At 58.4% G+C, this 21,960-nt stretch overlaps 1 protein-coding gene across 16 annotated transcripts in view; it reads right to left on the bottom strand.

Moving 5' to 3' along the window:
- Nucleotides 1–388: 388 nt before the first annotated feature.
- Nucleotides 389–21,960, bottom strand: part of OBSCN (obscurin, cytoskeletal calmodulin and titin-interacting RhoGEF) — a 205,629-nt gene continuing 184,057 nt past the window's right edge. For 13 of the 16 annotated variants that reach the window (XM_066353036.1, XM_066353053.1, XM_066353124.1 and 10 more), the window contains 26 exons: nt 13,386–13,577; nt 12,620–12,716; nt 12,181–12,302; nt 11,557–11,669; nt 11,241–11,409; nt 10,990–11,071; nt 10,205–10,405; nt 9,435–9,495; nt 8,833–8,910; nt 8,284–8,456; nt 8,108–8,134; nt 7,438–7,590; nt 7,316–7,361; nt 7,109–7,186; nt 4,759–6,784; nt 4,056–4,136; nt 3,645–3,755; nt 3,313–3,480; nt 2,733–2,855; nt 2,344–2,514; nt 2,006–2,087; nt 1,567–1,806; nt 1,190–1,413; nt 1,003–1,078; nt 769–918; nt 389–661 (listed from right to left, as the gene is read on the bottom strand). In XM_066353036.1, coding sequence (XP_066209133.1) covers nt 484–661; nt 769–918; nt 1,003–1,078; nt 1,190–1,413; nt 1,567–1,806; nt 2,006–2,087; nt 2,344–2,514; nt 2,733–2,855; nt 3,313–3,480; nt 3,645–3,755; nt 4,056–4,136; nt 4,759–6,784; nt 7,109–7,186; nt 7,316–7,361; nt 7,438–7,590; nt 8,108–8,134; nt 8,284–8,456; nt 8,833–8,910; nt 9,435–9,495; nt 10,205–10,405; nt 10,990–11,071; nt 11,241–11,409; nt 11,557–11,669; nt 12,181–12,302; nt 12,620–12,716; nt 13,386–13,577 — 5,222 coding nt within the window. In that variant the 3' untranslated portion in view covers nt 389–483. Of the gene's footprint in view, nt 662–768; nt 919–1,002; nt 1,079–1,189; nt 1,414–1,566; nt 1,807–2,005; nt 2,088–2,343; nt 2,515–2,732; nt 2,856–3,312; nt 3,481–3,644; nt 3,756–4,055; nt 4,137–4,758; nt 6,785–7,108; nt 7,187–7,315; nt 7,362–7,437; nt 7,591–8,107; nt 8,135–8,283; nt 8,457–8,832; nt 8,911–9,434; nt 9,496–10,204; nt 10,406–10,989; nt 11,072–11,240; nt 11,410–11,556; nt 11,670–12,180; nt 12,303–12,619; nt 12,717–13,385; nt 13,578–14,712; nt 16,411–19,857; nt 19,901–21,960 lie in introns of those variants that run through there. The other 3 variants (XM_066353153.1, XM_066353162.1, XM_066353059.1) reach the window with 2 other exon arrangements.

Raw genomic sequence — 21,960 nt, 5'->3', positions numbered from 1 at the left:
GCACCCTGGAGCTCAGGAGGACCAGGCCAGGATGGTTACCATCGGATCATTTAGTCTTGCACCCTGGAGCTCAGGAGGACCAGGCCAGGATGGTTACCATAGGGATCATTCAGTCCTGCACCCTGGAGCTCAGGAGTCCCAGTGGAAATGCTTCAGTGGCTGGCAAGTTGGGTGGGGCTGAGGGACCAATTGTGCCACTTTGTGTGGGATGGAAGAGGCTTTTGTTTGTAAGCTGGACACCACAGGTGAGGCTGCCCTGACAGGCTCTTTCAACCCAAGAAACAAAGAAGGGCAGTTCTGCTAACTGAATGGTCCCCCAAACCCCAGGAAGGTGCATGGCCCTCACCCTCTTCCCCAAAACAAAACAGTGAAATGGAAGACACCTCATGCAGTTTGTTTTTTATTGGCATGTCTGTGCATATACAACATGTGGAGGCCAGGCTGGGTCAACCCCACTCACTCACACACCACAGGGCCAAGTACTCAGTACATGTGGGCCAAGCTGTGCTTCTTATACAGCAGCGCCCGCCTCTTCTCACGCTCGCGCACAAAGGTGCGCAGACGCGCGGTGGGGAAGGTCACCACGGAGGGCTGGGAGCAGGCTGGGCCCTCCTCAGTCAGCCACCGGTTCTGCAGGCAGCTGGATGCACAAGGCCGGCCCCTGGAGCATGGGGGGGCGGGGGGAGGGTCAGTCTGCTCTGGTTGGTGCAGGGCAGAGGGGAATGGGCATTACTGAAGGTTGTGGGGGTGAGAACAGGTCCACTTTACCAGGGGTGCGCGCACAGTGTGCTTTGAAGGAAGGCCAGGGCGCCCCTGGACAGCCCCGCATAGCAGCGACTCAGGAGGATGAGCCCCTTGCGCAGGCCTTTCTGCAGGTCTCGTGTGCCCTCACTGCTCACAGGGTACTCTGCGCTCAGCCTGCGTGGGTGGGTGGCAGGGATCTGAGGTCACCCTCCTGGATCCCATACCACCCACATCCCTCCCCCAGTGTGGAAGACTCACATGATGAACGCTGTCACACCGATGGCCCATATGTCTGTCTGCTGGACAGCATCCTGGCCTTCCAGGAGCTCAGGGGCTAAGGGGTTTGGGAAGGGGGCACAGGTAAGGGGCTGGGTGTCTGCAGTGGATGGGGCAGGAGGCAAAACTGGGGGGGGGTCTCTCCTGGCCCACCCCGCACCCTGCGCACCCATGGTCTCCACGTAGTCTTTGAACCTCTCCGAGGGTAGGATTCTCTCCTGGGCGAGGCTCTGGGCATTGCCCAAGTCGACCACCTTGAGCAGGTTGTACTCGGTGACAATCATGTTCTCAGACCTGAGGTCCAGATGCAGTATGCGCTGTGCGTGCAGGTACTGGGCAGCGCTCAGCATCTGCCATAGGTAGTCCTTCACCTCTGACTCTGAGTAGGAGTCCCTGGGGGGGGGGGCATAGAGAAGGGGCTCTGCTCTGTCTGTTTCTGCTGAGACCGCTCCCTGGCAGGGCTGACCAGTGGAGGTGTGCCCGATGTGAACTTGGGCAATGCACTCAGCCCTCCCAACCCTACATCCAGGCTGGGAGACCACTCACCGCTGGGCCAGGCAGGGGAGCAGCTCGGGCCCAGAGCACAGCTCCAAGATGAGGACCAGGTGCCGGGGACTGAGGTAGGCAGCCTGCAGCTGGGCCAGGTGTGGGTGGCGCAGGCCTTTGAGGGCCTCGTACTCACGAAGCACCGCTGTCCTGTTCTCCGGGCGGTAGGGGATGATTTTGGCAGCCAGCATGCGTCCGCTGGTCTTCTCCCGGCACTGCCGCACCACACTGAAGCGGCCCCTGGAGAGGAAGCACAGGTCAGGCCCCTGAGGACCCTTCCTGTCCCTGCCTGCAGGCCCTCACGTGCCCTCCTGCAGCTCCTCCCCACTCTCAGAGCTGCAGGGAGGGAGCCCAGGGGAGACAGAGGGGTGCATATGCTGGTGAGCAGTGGGGGAAGGGAGAGAGCAGAAAGAGAGAGAGTGCGGGAGGCTGCTGGCACCTTCGGATCTGTGTCTGGAAGGCGAAGGTCTGGGTGCTGGGGAACGAATGGGCTGGTGGTGCAGGGCTGCTCTCCTTAGAGGCTGCGGAAAGGAAAGCAGGTGACTGGGGTGTTCCTGTTGCCCCAGCTCCCCAACCTTGTCGCCTATCACCCCTCCCCTTGCACCTTGACAAGGGGCCCCTCTTTAAAACCACACTTGGCTTCTTATTCTGTGGACCATTTGAGGATGGAGGAGTGGTGACACAGTAGCCAGAACAAATCTTCCCAGTGACTGTATGTGCTTGGGCAATTCTAAAGGGATCACCACCCTCCGCCTGCCGGGTCCTGCAGAGGCTCACCCAGGTGGCCGGGCCCTCCCAAGAGGACCTGCTCCGAGGGGCTGCTGAAAGGGCCCATGCCAGCCTTGCTGACAGCCGCAGTCCGGAAGGTATATACACCGCTCCTTGAAAGGTTGCTGGCCAGGTAGCAGCAATCAAAGATGTCTGAGGCCAGGGTGTTCCAGGTGCCACCTGACCACACGGAGTGGGTGAGGGGCAGCTCCAGACCTCCCCATTCCAGAATTCAGGGTGGAGAGACCCCTCCCTGAGTGAGGTTGCCCTAGATGGGTGTTCAGGGGCACAGAGAGGGCCAGGCACTTCCCCCAGAAGCACTGAGTTGCCAGGCACTTCCCGCCACCCCCACTCGCCACGGAGCCCCCTAGGAGGCGAAGGTGCAGGCACAGTCCTACCGTCCAGGCTGCACTGCACAATGTAGGTCACAGGGCCATAGGACTCCATGGGCTTCCAGACCAGCAGCACCCTGTCTGTGTACACCTCCCCGATGTCTGGGCGCGGGGAGGACGAGGGGCGCTCTGCAGAGTCCAAGTCCGGGGTCTGAGGTGGGCTCTCAGGGGTGGTCCATTCAGTTCCAAGTCCCTGTCCCCAGCCCTGCACCTTACTGCCAGGCCCCGGCCCCACCCTCTCCCTGGTCCCATAGATTCCAGGGTCTTCTTCTGGCAGAGTCTCGGGAGGTGTCTGCCTGCTCGATCACAGGCTTCCCTCATCTGGTACATGCTCGGGAGCCCACGGAGTGGCCTTCGCTGGGAGCTGTCTTCCCAACCCAGGTTCTGGTCAGAGATGTCTCAGCTTGGCTGAGTAGTGGAGCAGGGCACCTGGGGTTGGCCACCTGAGGGCTAGCCCACTCTAGGGACCAAGGTGTGGGATCTAAAAGCTAGTCTCACAGGCTCCCTTGGAAACCTTCAGAAGGTGACAGACTGGAGTGGTCCCTCCTTTCGTCTCCACTGAGATGGCCTGGTGAGGCCCACCCACCTGCTTTCCGGAGGACAGCTGTGGTGGCCGCTGTGCCCAGAATATTGCGTACACTGCACGTGTACATGCCTAGGTCCTCGGCGGTCACTACCAAAATGGTCAGAAGGTGGAAATTCTTGAGCGTGGAGGAGATGAGGAGGCGGCTGCTGCTCTCCAGGACGGCTCCGTCTGCATCAGGATAGGGCAAGCCAGGAAATGGCTCAAAACACCTAGGCCTCACACCCTGTCGAGGCCTCAGTTTCCCTCTGTGCCTTAATAGCCATGACTTCAAGGACCACCCCTATTGTTCTGCCACTCTCTACCCGCTCACTGGCACCAGGATAGCTCCTAACCTTTAATCCAGGTGGCCTGTGCAGCTGGCTGGGCCGACACCTGGCAGGCAAGAGTCACAGACTGGCCCAGTATCACTGTCTCATCTGCAAGCTCCCTTAAGAAGAATGGCGCTAGAAAAGTAGGTAGAGCAAGCATCAGAGGTGATCCCCAGCCAAAGAGCATGAAACCTGAGGAGGGGATACTGGAGAGAAGCCAACCCTCACCCAGCTCATCTTCAACACCAGCACCTCTTCCAGGAAGGCTTCCAGGACTGCTCAGTCCTGACAGCCAGGGAGCCAGAGCACCCCCATCTGGGATCAAGCTACTGTGGGTTTTAGCTTGCCCTCCTCTGGTCTGGGCACTGTGAAAGGGCTCCCCTCCCCCAAAGCCAGGCTCCCCCCCTCAGCAGCAGGGGGACCAAGCACATTCACCTTGGTCTCTGCTCTTCAAACCTGGGAGCTGGAAGGAAGCTAGACCTGCCTTCTTCCTGGGGGGGCCCTCCTTCTCTGGATCTGCAAGGAGAACATGACCGAGGGAGGTCACACCAAAGGGCTGCCTCCTTTTGGCAGCCAGCCGCCTGGCACTGCCGTCAGCAGCAAGGGAAGAGGATTATGGGGCCACCCACCACTCACTGCCATATTCCCATGTGGCAAAAAAGCCCAGATCCCAGGGTTTTGTTTTGGGGTGGTTTTTTTTTGAAACAAACTAATTCTGCTGTGAAGGCCACCCACTCCTTAGCCTGAAGCATCGGCTCCTCCTGGGTGGGGGAACCTTGGGCAGGTAGGGGAGCAGCTCAGGGGCACAAGTGCCTTGGAGGCCTGGCTGAAGTCTGGGGTCAGGTAGGGTCAGAGAGGGTCAGAGGTCAGGAAGACTGGTCCTGTTGGGATCCTCTCCACAGGGGTTTAACCCCTGCAATGGCTCCAGGTTCCCACACGAGGTCTCAGATATACATGGGAGGAGATGAATCCAAGATGGTGACCTTGGGAACAGAAGCCCTTGTGTGCTTGGAGTGTGGGCAGAACAGGGACAGGAAGGGGGTGGGCTTCATGTGTTAGATGGGATCCTGAGCTGCGATTCCTGGGCATGGGTGCAAGATACCCAAAGGCACAGAGAGGTCCCAGCCCAGAGCCTCACCTTGAGGCCTGCCCCTCAGGAGTCGGGAGATATGAGCCACCGAAGCCCTCACCCTCCGGCGCAGATCCAGCTCCACGGGCTCCTCCGCTGGGGCATGCCTCCCAGGGAAGCGCAGGAGGCCCCTGGAGGGCGGGGACCACTTGTGCTTCCTGCTGCAGCCTGCCTCCCCAAGCAGGGCTTCCTCATCCTCCAGCTCCTCCCTGATCTCCAGGCCAGCGGGGAGACCCAGCATACCCTCCCAGGGACGCTCTGCCTTTGGGAGCTCAACCAGCTCCTCCCTGGCCTCAGACGCCGGGGAGGGTGGCAGCTCTGGCTTGGGGATCTTCCTGAAGATCATGAACTCAAAAGGTAGGTATTTGATGTCATACAGGTCGGACAGGTTGAGATAGGCAGGCTCCACCTCTGATATATCAAGAGACACGGTGTCAGCTGCCTCCATGTCCCTTGACAGGTCCTGGATCTGTACCAGGGACACCTGGGATCCCGCACAGCAGTCTTCCCATGAGGTCAGCTCTGGAGAGGCCCTTGGAGTATCCTTGCTGCCTTCTGGCAGGGGTACCACGCTGGCCTGGGAGAGTAGGCTCTGGGCCCCTGGTTCATCCTGTTCTTCCAAGGACTGAGAGGTGGCCCAGGCCATCCTGGCCCAGAGGGGTCCCTGTCCCAGCATGCCTCCTGCATCCCCACCGAAGGCAAAGGCACCGTAGCCAGCCACCCCCACATAACCTCCATGGTGCCCAAGGGAGAACTTCTGTGAGGTTGCCTGCTCCTGAGGCTGAGGCGGGCTGCACTCAGACTTGGACAGGCCCTCTGTCTCCTTGGCTAAATCCTTGGTTTCCAAGGAGAGGCCGGGTTCTGCGCCAGATGGGGAGGCTGGCTCTGGAGAGCTGAGGGTACTGGGCCTCCCAGGGAGACTGGTGGCCTCCAACCTCTTCTTAGAATCTGATGGGAGACTTGCCTGAGTTGGGGAGGAGGGAGTCTGGAGCTCCCCAGAGAGGAAGGGGCTTGAGGTAGCCGAGAAAGCCTCCAGGTAGCCCCCTGGAGGAAGGGAGCCAGAAACCTGACCTGTGGCAGTTACAGTGGGGGTGCAGCCCTTACCCAGGGCTGGGCCCCACTGAGGGTGACGGAGAAAAGCTGGCTGCCCCGCACAACTGTCCTGGGGTGACCCCTCTTGTTCGGCAAGGCCAGGACCCACACCAGTGGATGAAAATAGGCCCTGCCCTTTCACAGACTCCATCTCCATGGCACCTTCGACACCTCTGGGCAGGCTTTCTCCTCCTGGAGCTGCCTGAAGGCCCCAGAGGCCGGGAGTGGGACACTGCCCCTCATGGCAGGCCTGTGATGAGTGCTTGTTGGAAGGTGGACAGTCAAACTCCGGGGAATGGCTGGGGCAGTGGCCTCCGGGGGTGCTGGTACTGGCGCTGGGCAGCCTCAGGGATGTCTCAAAGGAGGGTGCCTTGGCCATCAGAGCAGCCTGCTTCTCCCAGGCAGCCTCCTCTTCCAGCGCGCGGTGCTCTAGCAGCGGCTCCCGCAGGCCAGGCAAGGTGCGCGCGAAGTAGCCACCCTTGAGCAGGTGTTTCCGCCGCCGCACCGGGACCTGCCTGCTACCCATGGCTGGGCTCCCGCATTCGGTGCTCTCCCCGGCCTGCTGGTAGAACAGGCTGCGGATAATGCTGTGCCGGGGCACGCAGCCAGAGGCGGCTGGGAGCTCTGTGCCCTGGGGCGAGGCAGGCGGAGGTGGCGCCTCCGAGCGAGGGCAGGCCCCGGCCTCTTCCGGCAGGCTGGCAGACTGCCGCAGGAAACCCCGCGGGTGCAGGAGGGGAGAGTGGGTCACCGGAGAGGGCGGCAGCGACTTGGCTAGGGTCAAGGGTGTCAGTTCGGTGTCGGAGGAGGAGGAGCTGCTGGAAGAGGCGCCGGTGTCGCCGCGCAGGTGCCGGGCCACTCCTAGAGACGGGCTGTCTGGCGGGCCCTGGAGCAGCTCTGGGATGGAGCGCATCACCAGGATGGACTTGTAGCTCATCAGGGAGCTCTGGGGGCACAGGGACAGGGGACCATAAGCTGGTGCCTGCTGCCTTCAACTGGGGGCTCAGGAAATGAGGGCATTGAAAGCCCCTGTCCTCATCCCCTGCACCCCAGGAGTCTGTGGTTGTGTCCCCACCTTGGCGAGAAGTATGTGCAACCACCCAGCAGATCCCCCCAAAAAGATGTGCTTCCCCAGACCCAGAGGGGCAGACAGCCGGCACTGGGAGCCTAGCTTCTCCCCGCTGCTGCCAGGCTCCTCCAGGCACCTGCCCCACCGCTGCACGTGTCCTGCTGTGCCCCTGGCATCCACCTCCTCTGTGGCTGGGCTCACCTGCCAGCGGCTGCGGGCCAGGAGGAACTTGAGCTGCTTGGTGTTGATGAAGACGGCTTCCTCTGCGGGCACAGACTTCTGGAGGACCAAGAGAAGAAAGCCACCTCAGGGGAGACCTCGGTGCACCCTAGGGTCAGATAGGTCCTACCTCTCTTGGCATCAGTTTCCCTCCCTGCTCACCAGGCAGGCTGGATTCGGCCTACTCACCAGGAACCAAGGGTGGGCAAGGCACTGGGCTGCACTAGGCCTGGCCCTGTAGGGAGAGAAAGCGGGGGTCAGCCGGTTCCCTGAACAGATGATAGGGAGGGGAGGAGGGCTTTCGCACTCACTCTGGGGCCTTCTGCAGGGCGGCCTTGATGAAGTCCTGAGCGTCCTGGCTGAGGCGTGTGACCACTGGGCTGCTCCAGGACACCCGCCCCTCCAGCACATTCAGGAGGGTCGCACGGTCGCTCTCCCCAGCAAATGGGGATGAACAGGTCAGGCTGAAAGCAGAGGGAGTGTCCAGCACTCAGACATGGCCTTGGATTTCTGGGTCCCATGTGGTTTATGGGTGGAACCCTGACTAGGATGGCCTCTCAGCACCCTTAGAATCCCAGCGACTGTCTCAGACTTGCCCGGAGATCCAGGCTCAGCCGGGAGTGGGGACCTAGGCTTGGCCTGGAATAGAGCTCAAGATCCAGGCTCAGCCTACACCAGCAGTGTCCTCAGGGCAGGATGCTGTGAGGGGCCCACGGACACACCAGCCAGACTCTGCAGAAACAGTGCTCTGCTCACGCCCCAAAGAGCTCCTCTGGGACGGAGTGTGTGTGGAAAGCACCGGGCAGAAACCTCTTATCAGAACTGGCCTGCCACTCCTCATTCCTGAAATAGCTGCCCCTTGAGTCCCGGGTCTCTGCTACAGGGAGGGCCAGCGGTGCCTGTGACCTCCTGTGGGGCTGCTAGGGAGGGTCTGGGGTTGGCTTCGAAGAAGATAGCTGATGGGAGCCAGGGTGTCCTCACCTGAGGTAGGAGATGACCCCCATAGCCCTGTAGGAACAAAACCACAGCTGTAAGACACCCCAGGCCTGGCCCGCAGGTGAGGGGCACAAGGGGGTGAGTGCCGAGGTGGGAGCAAAGGCTGAGAGCAGGAGAACAGGCCAGAATGACAGCTTTGTCCCCAGAGCTCACCCACTCACCAGATGTCAGAGGCCTTGCTCACAGGAGTCTGCTCGATGATCTCAGGGGACACAAACTCAGGGGACCCGTACTTGCTATACATCGGCTCTGCCAGGGTGATTTTTTGGGCAAAGCCAAAATCGCAGATTTTAATGTCTTCCTGAGCAGGATGCACCATCAGGATGTTGGCGGGCTATGGGGCAGAGTCAGGGGGCAGGTGAGGCCTTGAGCTAAGGAGGTGATTCCCAAGACTGCCAGGTCTGAGGGGGACAAGAGAGTCTGTGCAGGCCTGTCCCATGGAGACAGGCCAATGGAGGTGGAGGGACAGTGGGCTGTCCTCGGGGCAGGTTTTGGTATAATTTGGGAATGGCCTCTGCTCTATTAGAGCCAAGCCACACCCCACCTGAAGGGGTCGCTTCTAAAGTAGTGAGTTCCTCATTCCCCCAAAATGAGCAAATCATAACAGGGAAGCTGGGAGTAGTGGGCTTGTGCCTGTCTAGCCTGAGGGCCCCAGGGTCCCACCTGCCCCTCCCTGGACTCTGGGGACACAGGATAGGTGGGGCAAGTACCTTTATGTCCAGGTGGAGGATGCCATGGCTGTGCAGGTAGTGCAACCCTTCTGCCAGCTGCTGGATGTAGACTTTGACCTGTGGCGGCAAAGGCCCTCACTCAGGTGAGAGAACCAGCCTCGCCCTCCCCCTCCACTTTCCTCTCTGCCTCTTCCAGTCTTCCACCTACACCTCCACTCCCTCCAGACACGGGAATATCCCACATACAAAGTTTCTCAGACCTCACAAGCCTGGGCATGAGGATGGATTCTCTTGGGCCCCAAAGGTGGGGAGGGTTTACGTGTGTGAAGCCACCTGAGCAAAGCAGGAAGCTTGATGTCTCAGGAGCCGGTGAGGGTTGGCCCCCTGGCCAGATGTATTCTGGGAGAGGAGAGTGGTGAGCCCTGGCTGGGAGGGCTTTGAGAGTTGACTGAGGAGCTACGACACCTCATAAGACCCTGAGAACCCCCCAACTGGTCTCTGAGCTGGAGCACACTGTGCGAGAGGAGGATTGTGTCTGCTGAGACAGGCAGGCAGGGTGGGGTGGGGGATGGGGTCGGAGGCCTGGCAGGGTATGCATGCAAGCCTACTGGTAGGCAGACAAGCTCAGACTACAAGGTCACCTCAGCCTCTGTCACCACATGCTTCTTGAACAAGTGGTCCAGTAGTTCCTCCGATGAACAGCTGGAGCTTGGGTTAAGAAAAGCTCTGGGGTCTGGAAACCACACGGCCCCACACCTCATAGTAAGTAAGTCTTATCTCGGGAGAGTGGTGGGACTCCATGCTGGGGCGGTGGGGCTTCCAGGTTGAGGAGAGGGTGTGAAACAGAGACCCTGAGGAAAAGAACTGAGGCCAGTGGCCAGAGCAGAGTCAGGGTGGAGGTGTCCTCTTCCCTCTGCACAGAGCCCACAGCCTCTGCAGGGACAAAGATTGCTGACTGGTGGAGCTGAGGGTGTGGTGACACCCTCACCTGGGCAGCAAGTGGTGGAGTGAGACCCCGAGGGGGCCGGGAAGGTGTGTGCCCCTCCTGGGAGCCTGACTGGACAGTGAAGGAGCCCCAGCACTTGGGGCCTGGAGTTGCCATTTAAGCAGTTTGAATTCGTGCTGGAGAGGGCTCACATGGATTGTAGGAGTCTTGAATCCTTTGGACACAATACTGCCCAAAGTCCTGGCTCAAGAAACAGAGAGCTATGAGATTGGAGAGCTAAAAAGTACCATGGCTGGGCTTGGTATTCAACAGCACCATCACAGGAACAGGGGAGGCCCAGCTGGCTGTCCCCAACAGGAGGGCAGGACCAAGGACAGCAGAGTCACAGGCCCGGCCCCACCCCGTGGACCCTTGGCCCTCTAGGGCAGGCACCCCCCTCACACCCTGGGGCTGAGGGATGGATACAGCTCCAGTACAAGAATGAGAGTTTTTCGTGTCTCAAACTGGTCCAGCAGTGCAGTGACCAGAGGGTGGTTCAGCTCCGCAAGAATGTCGCGCTCCCGATAGGCCTGGCTGCGCGTCCTGCTCCGCAGGGGGATGAACTTGGCGGCACAGGACATCTGGTTGCCTTTGTGCTGCACCCTCTTCACGAAGCCGAACACGCCCCTGGGAAGAGAGCAGCCCACAGTGGACTCCTGGAGTTCCAAGACCAGACTCCCAGGAGGGGGATGAAAGGACAGTGGAGTATAAGTTGGGGTTTTGGGCAGTGGGGTTTGGGGAACAGGGGCTGTAGGGAGTGAATAGTTGGAGAGACAAGGGCTCCCTTGAAGTAGGGTTCCTAGAGACGGGGATATAAGAGGGTACTCGGTGGAGGGGAAGGGGCAGGCAGAGGTTCCTGGGGACAGGTGGGGGGTGGGGCTTTCCAGGGGGTGGAGTTGCTGGGAGGCAGGGTTCCTGAGAGGTGAGGGTTCTGGGAAAGCGGGGGCTGAGGGGGAGCAGGGCTCTGGGGGGGGTCAGAGAGTACTGAGCGGTGGCCCTGAGAAGTGGGTTTCCTAGGAGGCAGGGGTTTCCAGTGATGAGGGTTCCAGAAGGCAAGGTCCTCAGTGGGCTGGGGGCTCTCTGGTTGGGGACTCCAGGGTGATGGGGCTCTCCAGAGACTGAGGCTCCAGGTTGGGGACTCCAGGAGGCCAGGGTTCTGGGGAATGGGCAGGGTCTGGGGGTGGAGCTCCTGGGCTGGGCTGGGGCGATACCTCCCAATCTCCTCCTTGACATCGTAGAAAGAGTGCAGTTTTCTCCGATAGCTTTGCTTCTCCAAGTCCAGCTCACTGTCCCCTATAGTCAGGCAGCAGGCAGCCATCAGTGTGAATGAAGATTACCGCCCCATTCCACTGTTCCCCAACTCTGTAGTATCCATGGGAGTTCTCTGTACCCAAGACTATGGGAGCCCGTGAGACCCTGTGCCCACGTGGAACCAGGACCTGGGAGGAGTTCCCTGACTCACCCCCGTGGACTAGCAGCTCTGCCTTGCACAGCACTTGGCCACCAGCATTCTGAGCCAGACAGGTATAGACACCAGCATCATCCTGGGTCACATTCCTCAGCACCAGGGAGTAGGTTGTCCCTTCCTGCTCCTGGCTGAGTCGTGCACTGTCTACCAGCTGGATGCTGTCCTGGAAACACAGGTGGTGGAGTGGCCATCAGCCTACCCCTGGGAACCAGCACTGGTGTCCAGCCACCTTTGGTGAGTGACAAGCTATGTCCAGTGGGACACAGTCCCCCTCCAGACACAGGATCTCTCATCCCACTCCTGTCCCTACCTTATACCAGGCCACTGTGGGCTGCGGGTTGCCCTCGATGACAGCCTGAAATTTTGCTGTGTTGCCCACCTGTGTCTGTACATCCTCGATGGTGACCTGCATGGATGGGGGTCCTGGGGAAGGGGGAGGGCAGCTGTGAGAGGTGTGCAGGCTGCACAGCCCGGTCACCCACCACAGCCCACAGTATTTTAAGTCTGTGAGCTGGGGCCCGCATCAAGACCCCCGGTTGGCTGGCAGAGACCCTAGGCACATCCTGGTGCCCCAGGTGACAGCAAGGCTCTGAGATAACAGTCGGGTGACAGAGCCCAATTGCCCCCCAAGTGACGCGCCCCCCTCCTGATTCCACCTAAGCTCCTGGCAGTTAGGAAGTGCTTCCTCCCACTTAAGCACTGTTGCTCCTGCTTGAGCCCCAGCTCTCTGAGGGCAGGGCGTGCACAGCATGGTAACAGGGGCTGCAGGAAATCTAGTTCGCTTCTGCCTCCTCCCCTCCCAGTAATGCCCCTCTGCGGGGACAAAGAGACTAGGGGCAGCAATGGCCAGCCACAGCAGGGCCGGCGCACATCAGATGGGCCCTCTGTGCGAGTGTCCCGCCGTGAGGGTATGGGGGGCACACACACAGCTTACTTGTGTCTCCCACATTGCTGGCCGGGTACACATATGTCCGGTGCACGGTCTCTGTGACCACTTGGCTGCAGACATCCCAGAGCTCAGTGGGCCCTGTCCCTGGCCAGGCTACATTCTCCATCCTAGGACCAGGCAGTGGGGTGAGTTGTCTGCCTGCCCATCCACTTCTGGGGGTGAGCACTGACCCTTGTGGTAACATGGATCCCTGCTCCACCCCCACCTGGGGCTACAGCAGACAGTTTGGGAAGGAATATAGAGACAGGGGCCCCAACCTGAGGTGTAGAGGGGCTTCCCCAACACCTCTCACCCTGAGAGCGGCCTCTCCTTCTGTTGCCTTTGCTGGGGTCGAGCTGACACGGGCTGTTGTGAGCCTACCCCATACTCCCTGCCCCCAGATGTCCTCTCTTGGAACGTCCCACCAGTACGCCAAGGAAGTTACCTAATGGGCACGATGCATTCATGAGCCATGGCCGGAGCCCCTGAGTCCTGATGCTGGCTTGCATAAGGGAGGGACTGATGCATCGTCTTGGACTCTGCTGGTGGGAGGCCAGGGCTTAGTGAGCTGGAACCCAGGATAAGGCTGGTGCTGTCCCCCATGACATCCTGCCATGTCGCCCCCCAGGCCCCAGAGGATGAGAGCATAGGCAAAGCAGGGTTGCACCCCCAAACCCAAGACTTCTGTTATGGATGCGCACCTCTTCCAGGCAACAGCTGGCTTGTCAGCCATGAGGTTGTCCACCTCCCCCAGCCCCCCAGCCTGCAAAAGGATGCAGCAGCTTCCGAGGGGCTCCTCAGCAGCATCTCAGAGTCTCATCTGTCAAGGGCAAGGTGTCCCCTCCTCCCTCGCCTCCTCGCCTCCTCGCCTCCTTGCCTCCTCGCCTCCTCGCCTGCCCTGGCGCACAGGGTGTCCAGGCTGTCTGACCCAGGAGGCCTCTGACACCCAGGACAGATGTGCTCAGAGTAGGCAGAACCTCCCCTGAACTACACCCTCACCTACTTTCATAGATGGGGTGACCTCCTGAGCAAGGGGTGGGCCTTGCCTCGGACCCCCCAGTGCAAGGACCTCAGTGATATCTGGGTCCACAGGGTTCTGCCAGTTCACTCCCGTGGTGGGTATCCATGATGACCAAGGATGGGGTCCTCACAGAGGAAAGGGTATCTGGGAACAGGTGGTGCTTTGCAGTTAGCCCACCACTGGGCCTCACCAGATCCACTTGCAGCCTCAGTGCCTAAGAGGTAGGGGCTAGCCTCCTGGAGAACAGGTGGCCCCCTGGGGTGCAGGCCAGCACGGTCCCCTGCAGAGGGTCCTGGAGCCTCAGGCCCCCCGAGTGTCCTCTGGACAGACATGGTGTCCTGGTGCTCTTGCTCCAGGACAGCTGGGAGTGGGACAACAGCACCTGTGAGGAAAGGGGTCAGCATGTAGGGGTGAGGCATGGCCTGGGCCCAGGAAAGGGCTCATGGAAAACCATCCTCAGAAGCACCCAGGAGAGCCACCCGGGCTGCCCTTCCCCCTCGCCCGCCCCAGCCACCTGCCACTCTTCTCAAGAGGTGGCAGTCACTGAGAGAGAGTGGGCGGTGCTCGGGGCAGGGAGAGCAGAGCCCCACCTCCCCTGAGTTTGCACTCTAATGCCTCAGGAGACCATAAACTCAGGAGCATCAGGGCCTGGACACCCACCTTGTGCCCTGTCTGCCCCTCAGTGTCAGCTTTCCCCACCCCCATCCTGTGCTGGCCTCCCCAGTGGCTCACTCAGGACCCAAGGCCCAGTGGACCAGCCCCATAATATAGGGAACTCTCAGCCTGACACCAAATAAGGGGCCTGGGGATTTGCAGGGGTGGGCTCCCTTCTTGCCCTCCCACAGCAGCCCCTGTCTCCACCCAGGAGGGGATTCCACCTGAGGGCCAATCCATCCTTTTCTTCAAGTGTGGCCTGGCTGCGCCCAGGTCACACCTTCACCTGGCCCCCGCCCTGGCCTCCCACACAGTCCCTACCTCTTCCCAAGGAAACCATGAGACCCTCCCTGCCTGCAGCCCCTTCCTCCACCTGGCTGCAAGCCCCAGGTGGCATCACTGTGGTCTGACAGGTGTGCCAGGTCATGCCCATAGCTCTGTTTCCAGCACGTCCCCCTGCCTAGAGCCCTCCCTTGCCCCAGAACCCTATCTAGCATTAGGGTACCCACCCTGTCCTTTCCCACTCCAAGGAGGATCCCACACACATCATAGCCCCTGTTGTCTGTCCTGACAATAGCCCGGATGCACAGGGGTGGAAGACTTCCTCACCCATGGCACACTGTGAGCAACCACTACGGGCAGTCACACGGGTGCACCTGCAACCAGCCCCACAGCCCGAGTGCTAGCAGGTAGGGCAGGCGAGCTGTCCCACCTCCACCCAGGGACCCCAAGATGGCCAGGATCTACCCATGGCTGCTAACAGAGGGGGCCTGGGCTGCCCACTGGTTGGCCCCACGGCCAAGCCTTGAGGGCCCCTCCCACCCAAGTTGCCAGAGCCGCTGGAATAAACAAGGAGCAGAATACAGGGTGTGAGAGCCAGTTTATTATCATCCTGGAGTCAGCTGAGAGAGGCTGCTTCCCACCCACAGACCCTGACTCGTTCTGCAGGGGAGTCCCGGGGATCTGCAGCACAGGCCCTACTGGGGCTTCCCGGAGGCTGAGGAAAATGTTCATGAGAAAGATGTGCCCTTGGGGACGCCTCCACTAAGGTGGGGGCATCCTGGGCTTGGGGCAGGGCTGTGCTGCAGCAGACAGGGAGGGGAGGGCATAGCCCAGGGCTGGTCTCTCTGTTGCTCCCCCAGAGCTCTTGTTAATATGGGTTAGAGCTGTGCACACAGTGTCCTCAGCTGAAGACCCCACCTTATGAGGTAGGAAGCACCTGGGTAAAAGGACAGACAGCTGAAGTCCGAGCTGCTGGAGAACAAGAGGAGGTCAGAGTGCATATCCCAAGGTACTGGCTTCAGGCCTCTTTCCTGAGCCCAAAATCCAGGGCAGCTGTGAAGCAGGTAGGAGCTGGCTCCTGGCAGGGTCCGAGGTCCCTTTTCCTGCTGCCCCTGTGCAGCCACAGCAGCAGGCGCCTTGTGAGCAGCGCCCTGGCTCTGCAATTCCCTGTCTCAACCCCCAGCTGCCTGTGCCCCTGAGGGTCTCAGCCTCAGCCCTGGGAGGGGCTGGCATCCTCATCTCCATCCGGTGGAATGCACAGGGTGACTGTCTCACCCACTGTCCCAAAGCTGACTGTTTGGGTGTTCTGGCCACTGACTGCAGAGAGATGGACTTGGGTGCAGAAGGATGGCTTCCGGGACGTGGCACCCCCAGCCTGGGCCTCCCATACACAGGAGACACTAGGAGGGCTGCTGTGCTGGGGCCCCATCAGAACTGTCTCCTGGGGCAGGCAGCTGAAGAAGCCAGGTGGGCCTCGGTGGCCCTGTGGACACCCCACATTGAGCAGGACAGGCTGCCCCACAGTGGGCTCGCTAATCTCCCTCTGAAGCACCGAGACCTCGCAGGGCGGGTTGTCAGAAACGCTGGGCATGAGACTGCGGCAGCCAAAGGTCTCCCCTTCCTGGGGCAGGGAACCCTCCAGGTCAGCCAATGTCAGCGCTCGGCCATTGTGTGCGAGGATCTTGGGGTGACAGCCCCGACGGCCATCAGTGTCCACAGGCTCCTCCCTTAGGTGGACACCTTCCCCTTCCTGAACTTCTCTGGTAGCCCCAGGAGGGGACAGCTGAAGGGTCTCCAGCCCAGCATCCACACAGACGACTCCACCCTGGGTTAGGGGCTCCTGGACCAGCAGCTTGTTGTTGGAGTTGTTACTGTTGGGGTCTCCTGGGGTCCTGCCAGGCAGCGTGAAAAGGTGCCCTGCCAGGCTGCCGGGCACCTCTCTGGCTGGAGACACACCCCTTGGGCCTGTTTTCTTCACTTGGACTTCAATGGTTTCCTCAACCTCCACCCACTTGGGCAGGGACCCAGTGCCTTTTGGCAAGACCGGCGTGTGGGCTCCAGGCTCTGTCACATACAGCATGGGCACAGTGGGCCTCCAGTCTGGTTCTGCCCCTGGCCTGTAGACTTGGCTGGCCCCTGTTGAATACAGCAGCTCAGGGGCTGACAGGCCTGGCCTGGATGGACTGGCAGGGCGGCGGGAAGGCGAGAGGGAGGGAGACTTGCTGGGGGACTGGAGGCGGCCACGTGGGCTCTTCACCACAGTGGTGATGGTCTCCTCTCTGCAGGGAGAAGGCCAAGAGGAGATGGCACAGAGACCTGCATGTTGGCTTGCCACTCATGCCTTCAGCACACACAGGGCCAGCGCGAGAGGTCAGGTTAGCGCACCGCCAAGCCAGGGGTGCATAAGCTCCGACACATGCACTAGAGCCCAGTGAACTGGTGGGAACCTCCACCAGAGAACTGAAGAAACAAACACCTCATCTGGTCACCCGCAGGCTGGTATGCAGATCTCAAAACAAGAGTTGAGACATCACCGCATCACACAGGTGCCTCCAAACCCCAGACTAAGTCCAGGCTGCAATGTCCCCGGGGGCCAGTGTTTTCTCCCTACTTACAGCTCTCTCATTTTGGAGATGCTAGTCCTCCTTGCAGAACTAATAGAGGGTGCAAGGACACTGCTCCATGTCTTTCTTGTCCATCCGACCAGTGTTTTGTGCTTCGTATCATTGGTGGGGGGGGGGGGGTGTGCCCCAGTGAGCTCTCAGAGAGCAAGCACCTCAGTGATCTTAAATTAGGGACGGACTTGGGAGGTTGATTTCACAAGTGCAGGTGCAGGTGTGGGCAGGCTGTCGGAGGCCTGACTTGCAGCCTGTGTTCCTTGCTTCTTGGTCTGGGAGTGTGAAGCTAGGTAAGGTCATCTGGCCCTGGGTGTGGCTCTGCTGTCATAAACTTTGTGACCTCAAACTCTTCCTCTTCTTGGGTCCCATCTCCCAAAACAAGGAGGGGAGAGAAGAGGCAGAACTCAGGGCCAGCTGCATGTGGGGTATGCACGGGGTGGTGACTGGAGACTGCAGCAGCACCGGGGGGTAGATCTGACCCACTTTTACAGAGTAGATGAATATAAAAAAGCCTCAAAACTTGCCCAGGATTAAAAGTCATCTGCCCACCAGTCAGCCAAGCCCTCCTCTGCCGTCCAGTGTCCCCAGCCTGGCTGGATGCTGACGGTGAAATGGGTAACAGACAGGGAGCAGCAACGGGCTGAGTAACCCACAGCTCTCCTGGGCTCCAAGACCTGCCTTTTCTCTTGGGCTCCGGTAGAGGGACTTGGTGTGCAGGTGGTGACAACTCAGGGCTATCACCAGCTGCCTGCCATGACTAAGGTGCTGTTTCACCAGCTTTGCTTTTGTCTAAGTCAGGGCTCCATCCAGGCGCAGTTACTCCCAGGCGTGGGCCCAGAGATGTGTGGCCACGCCTCAGGATGCCTTCTCTGGCCCTCACTTGGCAAAGAGGAGATTTTATCTCCAATAAACTGAGGGGAAACTGAGGCTTGCTGTTATGACCTACTCAGGGCCAAAGGCCAGCCTTGCCTCACACCCAGGCCCAGAGGTCAGAGCCCGCCTGAAAGTCAGGGCCACCTGGGCCAGATTCTGTCTGCTGAACTCATGCTGCCCAGTTGGCTGAGGCAGGACAGAGAGTCAGGGGAGACTGGGAAGCTGGATCACTCCTCTAAAGTGCTACTCGCACTACGGGGCGGGCTCCCTGCTGACCCCACGAGGGCATGCAGGCATCCTGCTCTGAGGCCATGGGTACAACCTGTGGGGCTGCCAGTCGGCAGCGGTGTTTCTCCAAGTTAGTTTCCTTCCGGTACTCCTGGCTCCCCGGTAACCCCTCATCATGCAGTGTGCCCCTGGTAGGGAATGATGTGCCAGTCAGCTGACTCTCTCCACGCCTCAAACAGAAGGGGTACAATGGACTTCAAGGTGCCTGGAGTTACACAGTCCAGCTTCCCATTGGCACAAGTCCTCTCTGATCTTTCTCCCATGGAGCTGCCTAGCCCTATCTCTGCTCCTTCATTTGCCATCCATAAAATGTGAATAATAACAATGCCCCTATCGTGGATGGCATGTGGAGTTGATCTGTGTAAAGGTCTGGCATAGTTGTATACCTCTAGGGATGGGGTGCTCACTGCTGCCCGGGGCAGCCCCATCCGCTGTGGGGTGATGACCTGCTTTGTGGGAGGAAGAAGGAAGTAAAAAAGATTAACCTAGGATCTTATTAAATGTCTAAAGATGGGATTCTCTAGCAATGTGACCGACTACAGGCCCCTTAACAGGTCTGAGATCCATGGGAAACAAAGAGGTGGCTCATCCCGGAGTTCTCAGTCACCTGGCCTTAGAAAATGATAGTTTTTCTTGCCTCCTGATTTTTGAAAGGTCTTATACCACAACTACCTATACATACCTCGCATTAGGATCCCTTCCAGATTGTCCAGGTCAAAAACAATCCTGCTTTCTGTGGGAGCAACTAGCTTTGAACCTCTCATGTTATCTATTTCTCTACCTCCCTGTTGATGGTAATCAGCAATGTTAACAGAAAACTGGAGAAAAACTTTTTATGGACATCTTTCGACAGGAAAGAAGTAACAAAGAACAGACACCTTAAATTTAGGGTCCTTTTTCTGACTGTCACTGAATAGTCATATGATGATGTATCTTTCTCCAAATTTTACAGTAACTTGATCAAGACATGTTCTGTAACTAGTCAACTTTCCTTACTCTCAGACCCCACACTGGCAGAGGATGCCTTCAGCATCCTCTTCCTAGGACCCACTCTTAAATTTAATGTCTTAAATTTGAGGTTCTCTCGTATCTTTTTTTTTTTTTTTTACTCGTCTATTAATGTGTTATTTAACTATCAACGTGTGGCTTTTTTCTCAGCCTTGAAGACACCGAAGAATAAAGAAGAACATTGGGTGTGGCAGGGGAAAATGGGTCTTCAGCAGGATTCTAATCATAAGCCACCCTGAGCAACCTTGCTCTCTTCCCTGAACTGTACTTTTCCCATCTTCCAAATGTGAGGATTGAACTTGGAGACTTCTAAAGGCCCCACAGCTGTGCTGTCGTCTACTATGGTTACACTAGTTTAATTAAAGTCAATTAGTGAAAATTAAATAAAATTTAAAATTCGGTTCTTCAGTTGCACCTAGAGACATTGGAAGTGCTCAGTAGCCCCATGCAGCTCCTGGCTGCTGCAGTAGGCAAGTGTTGATGTGTAATATTTCCATCATCACAGGAAGTTCTGTTGGACAGCAGTGCCCTAGACCTCAGGGTGTTAAAGGGTAGACATATGCCTGCAGCCCACTGGGACAACAGCTGTCAGTCCCAGGTCTACCCTAACTGGTGTGACTCTTGGTCCAAGGCCTGGGTGAGACCCTGTGAAGTGTGCAGAGTTAAGTTTACCCTCCTTAGGCAGTGCAGCTATGGAAAGGGTTCTGAGGCCCTAGAAGAGGAAGCTCAGAAGTGTGGAGGTAGCCACTGCCCCAGGGAAAGGAGAACTCCCTGAGAGTATCTGTAAGGTGCTGGCAGTCTGTGTGGTGAGCAAAGGCGGTGAGGGCAGGCAGTCAGGCAAGCAGGTGCCCAGACCACACGAGCAAGGTACAGGTGGGTTAATAGGCATGCAGGGGGCACTGCAGTCAGAAGGAAGGTTAGAAACACGCCTGCACTTACATGATGACGGTTTTCTTGGGGACTTTAGTCTCCTGCTCAGTGACTACAAAGAAAACAGCCGGAATAGCGACGGTTACAGATCAGCCACCACTTAGGGCTGAGCTATCTAAGTGGCATGGCAGTGTGGTGATCCGCTCAGCTTTGGATCACTGGTTCTGAGCCTTGCCTGGCCAGGTGTCCCTGGGACAACTGTCTCTTCTTAAAGCCTCAGTTCCCTCATCTTTGAAATGGTAATCATGTCTGCCTCAAGTGGTGTGACAACAATGCATGCCACACGATGGTAGGACCTCTGTCCCTCCTGAGGGTCTTGCGGGAACTTTGAAGAGAGTAAGGGCCCTGCCTAGGCTGCCCACAGAGAAATCCCAACTTCTCCTTCAGCCATGTGCCTAGGGGGCCCTGGGAATTTATCAGGCCTAAAGTCCTACTTCTCAGACATAGAAACAGGCTGAGAGAAGGAATGGCCCATGGCTGTCCAGTGAGCAAGCAGCCAGAACAGAACCAGGATGGCTGATGCCCATTTTATTTAAGAAAAAAATTCTAGAGACCAAAACTGTCTCTCTAGGAGAGTATTGCTCGAGTCCTGGGTGAAGCACACCTGAGCTGCATGGCAGGAGACCATAAGGTTCCATCAGGAGCCACTGGCGGATGCTTGTGCAGGGTCCTGAGCTCTGCGTGAACTGGAAAACCCAGGTCTTTCCATAGGAGCACCTAGCTCTCCTCCTCCCCGGAGCAAACAGGATAGGGCCTGTGTTTCTTGTTTTGCAATGGAGAACCCAAGTCTCAGAGAAAGAACAGGACTTAGCTGAGGCTAGATAGCAGTTATGCCCAACCATCTTAAGGCTTCTTTCTCTGTGGCTTCTGGGCAGGGTCGGGCTTAGCACAGAGATGTCCTACCCAGCCTTGCCCACCCAGACAGCAAACATCCCACCAGCTACCATCACCATCATATCTGCACATGCCCTCTCGTCATCCTGCAGGGAAACTGAAGGGGAGGCTCAAAACTCAAGAGGCAGATCCCAGGACACACAACCTCTCAGCTCCTAGACTGTGGGGTTTCTGCTCTGAGGCAGTGCCATATAGAGTAAGGCTTTACCTTATGCAACCAGGAGCATTTTAAACTTGTCTCTGATTAAGTGAATGTGAATTAAATGTGCTACTTGTGTCTGTGTGGCTCTTGGGGGCCACATTTGTGGTGCACGTGCACGTGTGTGTATGTGGGAGCCTGCATGTGTGTGCACACATATGTATGTGTGCAGGTTTGTGCTAGCTGCTTTCTGGAACAAGGGCAGTCCCCTGGAAGAGAATGGGATCAGCCAAAATGCCATGTGTTTAGTCTACACTGGGCCCAGAGACAGACCATGTGCACTGAGCTGTAGGAGAACCAGGGCTCCATCCCTTATCCTCCCTGACTGGGGCTCATCCTGCTGCTCTTGGGAGTGGTGGCCTGGCACCTCTGGGCTGCTTTGTTCCTGATCTAACTGCCACCTAACAGGCCCTGGGCCCTGGTGAATACTGGCGACCATAGTAAGGGTGCAGCCGTGCGAAGCAGAGCTTCTTGCCTAGTGCAGTTTCACAAGCGATGGGGCAGTGCCCACCCCACAGGACCATCTGGCTGTGGGGCCACAGGGTTAACGATGCGGCAGCAGGACAGGGTTAGGAAGCAAGAACTGGTGGCTCTGACTCCAGTGTCTGTGAGAACCAGCCATCTCCTTGAGCGAGGCACAGCACCAGTTCTGGCACCGATGGCTGGTCACGGAACGTTGACAGAAAAAGGTCCATCACGATAACGAAGTGAAAGGCTCTGTAGGATGCGCTTATCACTGGCCAAGAGGGAATGCTGTGGGTTCTGCTCAGTATATCCCCTGAGATGCCACCCGACAGGATGTGGAAGTGCCATCGCCACAGACACCCAGCTGGGACCTCCGGCTGGAGCTGGCTTGGCCAGTGTAGGCAGCCCTCTGAAGGACGAGGAACAGGGCCCTTGCCTACGATGGAGGAAGGGGTTTCCGCCCTCAAAGTCTCTGAGTCCACGCTCTGAGCACCAGATGACCCGATTCTGTGAGGTACAGATAGACAGTGGCCCCAGACATTGGGACCTGGGAG

This window comes from Saccopteryx leptura, chromosome 1 (assembly GCF_036850995.1).
Source record: "Saccopteryx leptura isolate mSacLep1 chromosome 1, mSacLep1_pri_phased_curated, whole genome shotgun sequence".
Lineage (NCBI taxonomy): Eukaryota > Metazoa > Chordata > Mammalia > Chiroptera > Emballonuridae > Saccopteryx > Saccopteryx leptura.
The sequence above is the reverse complement of the archived record's forward strand: the minus strand, read 5'-3'. Positions and strand labels throughout refer to the sequence as shown.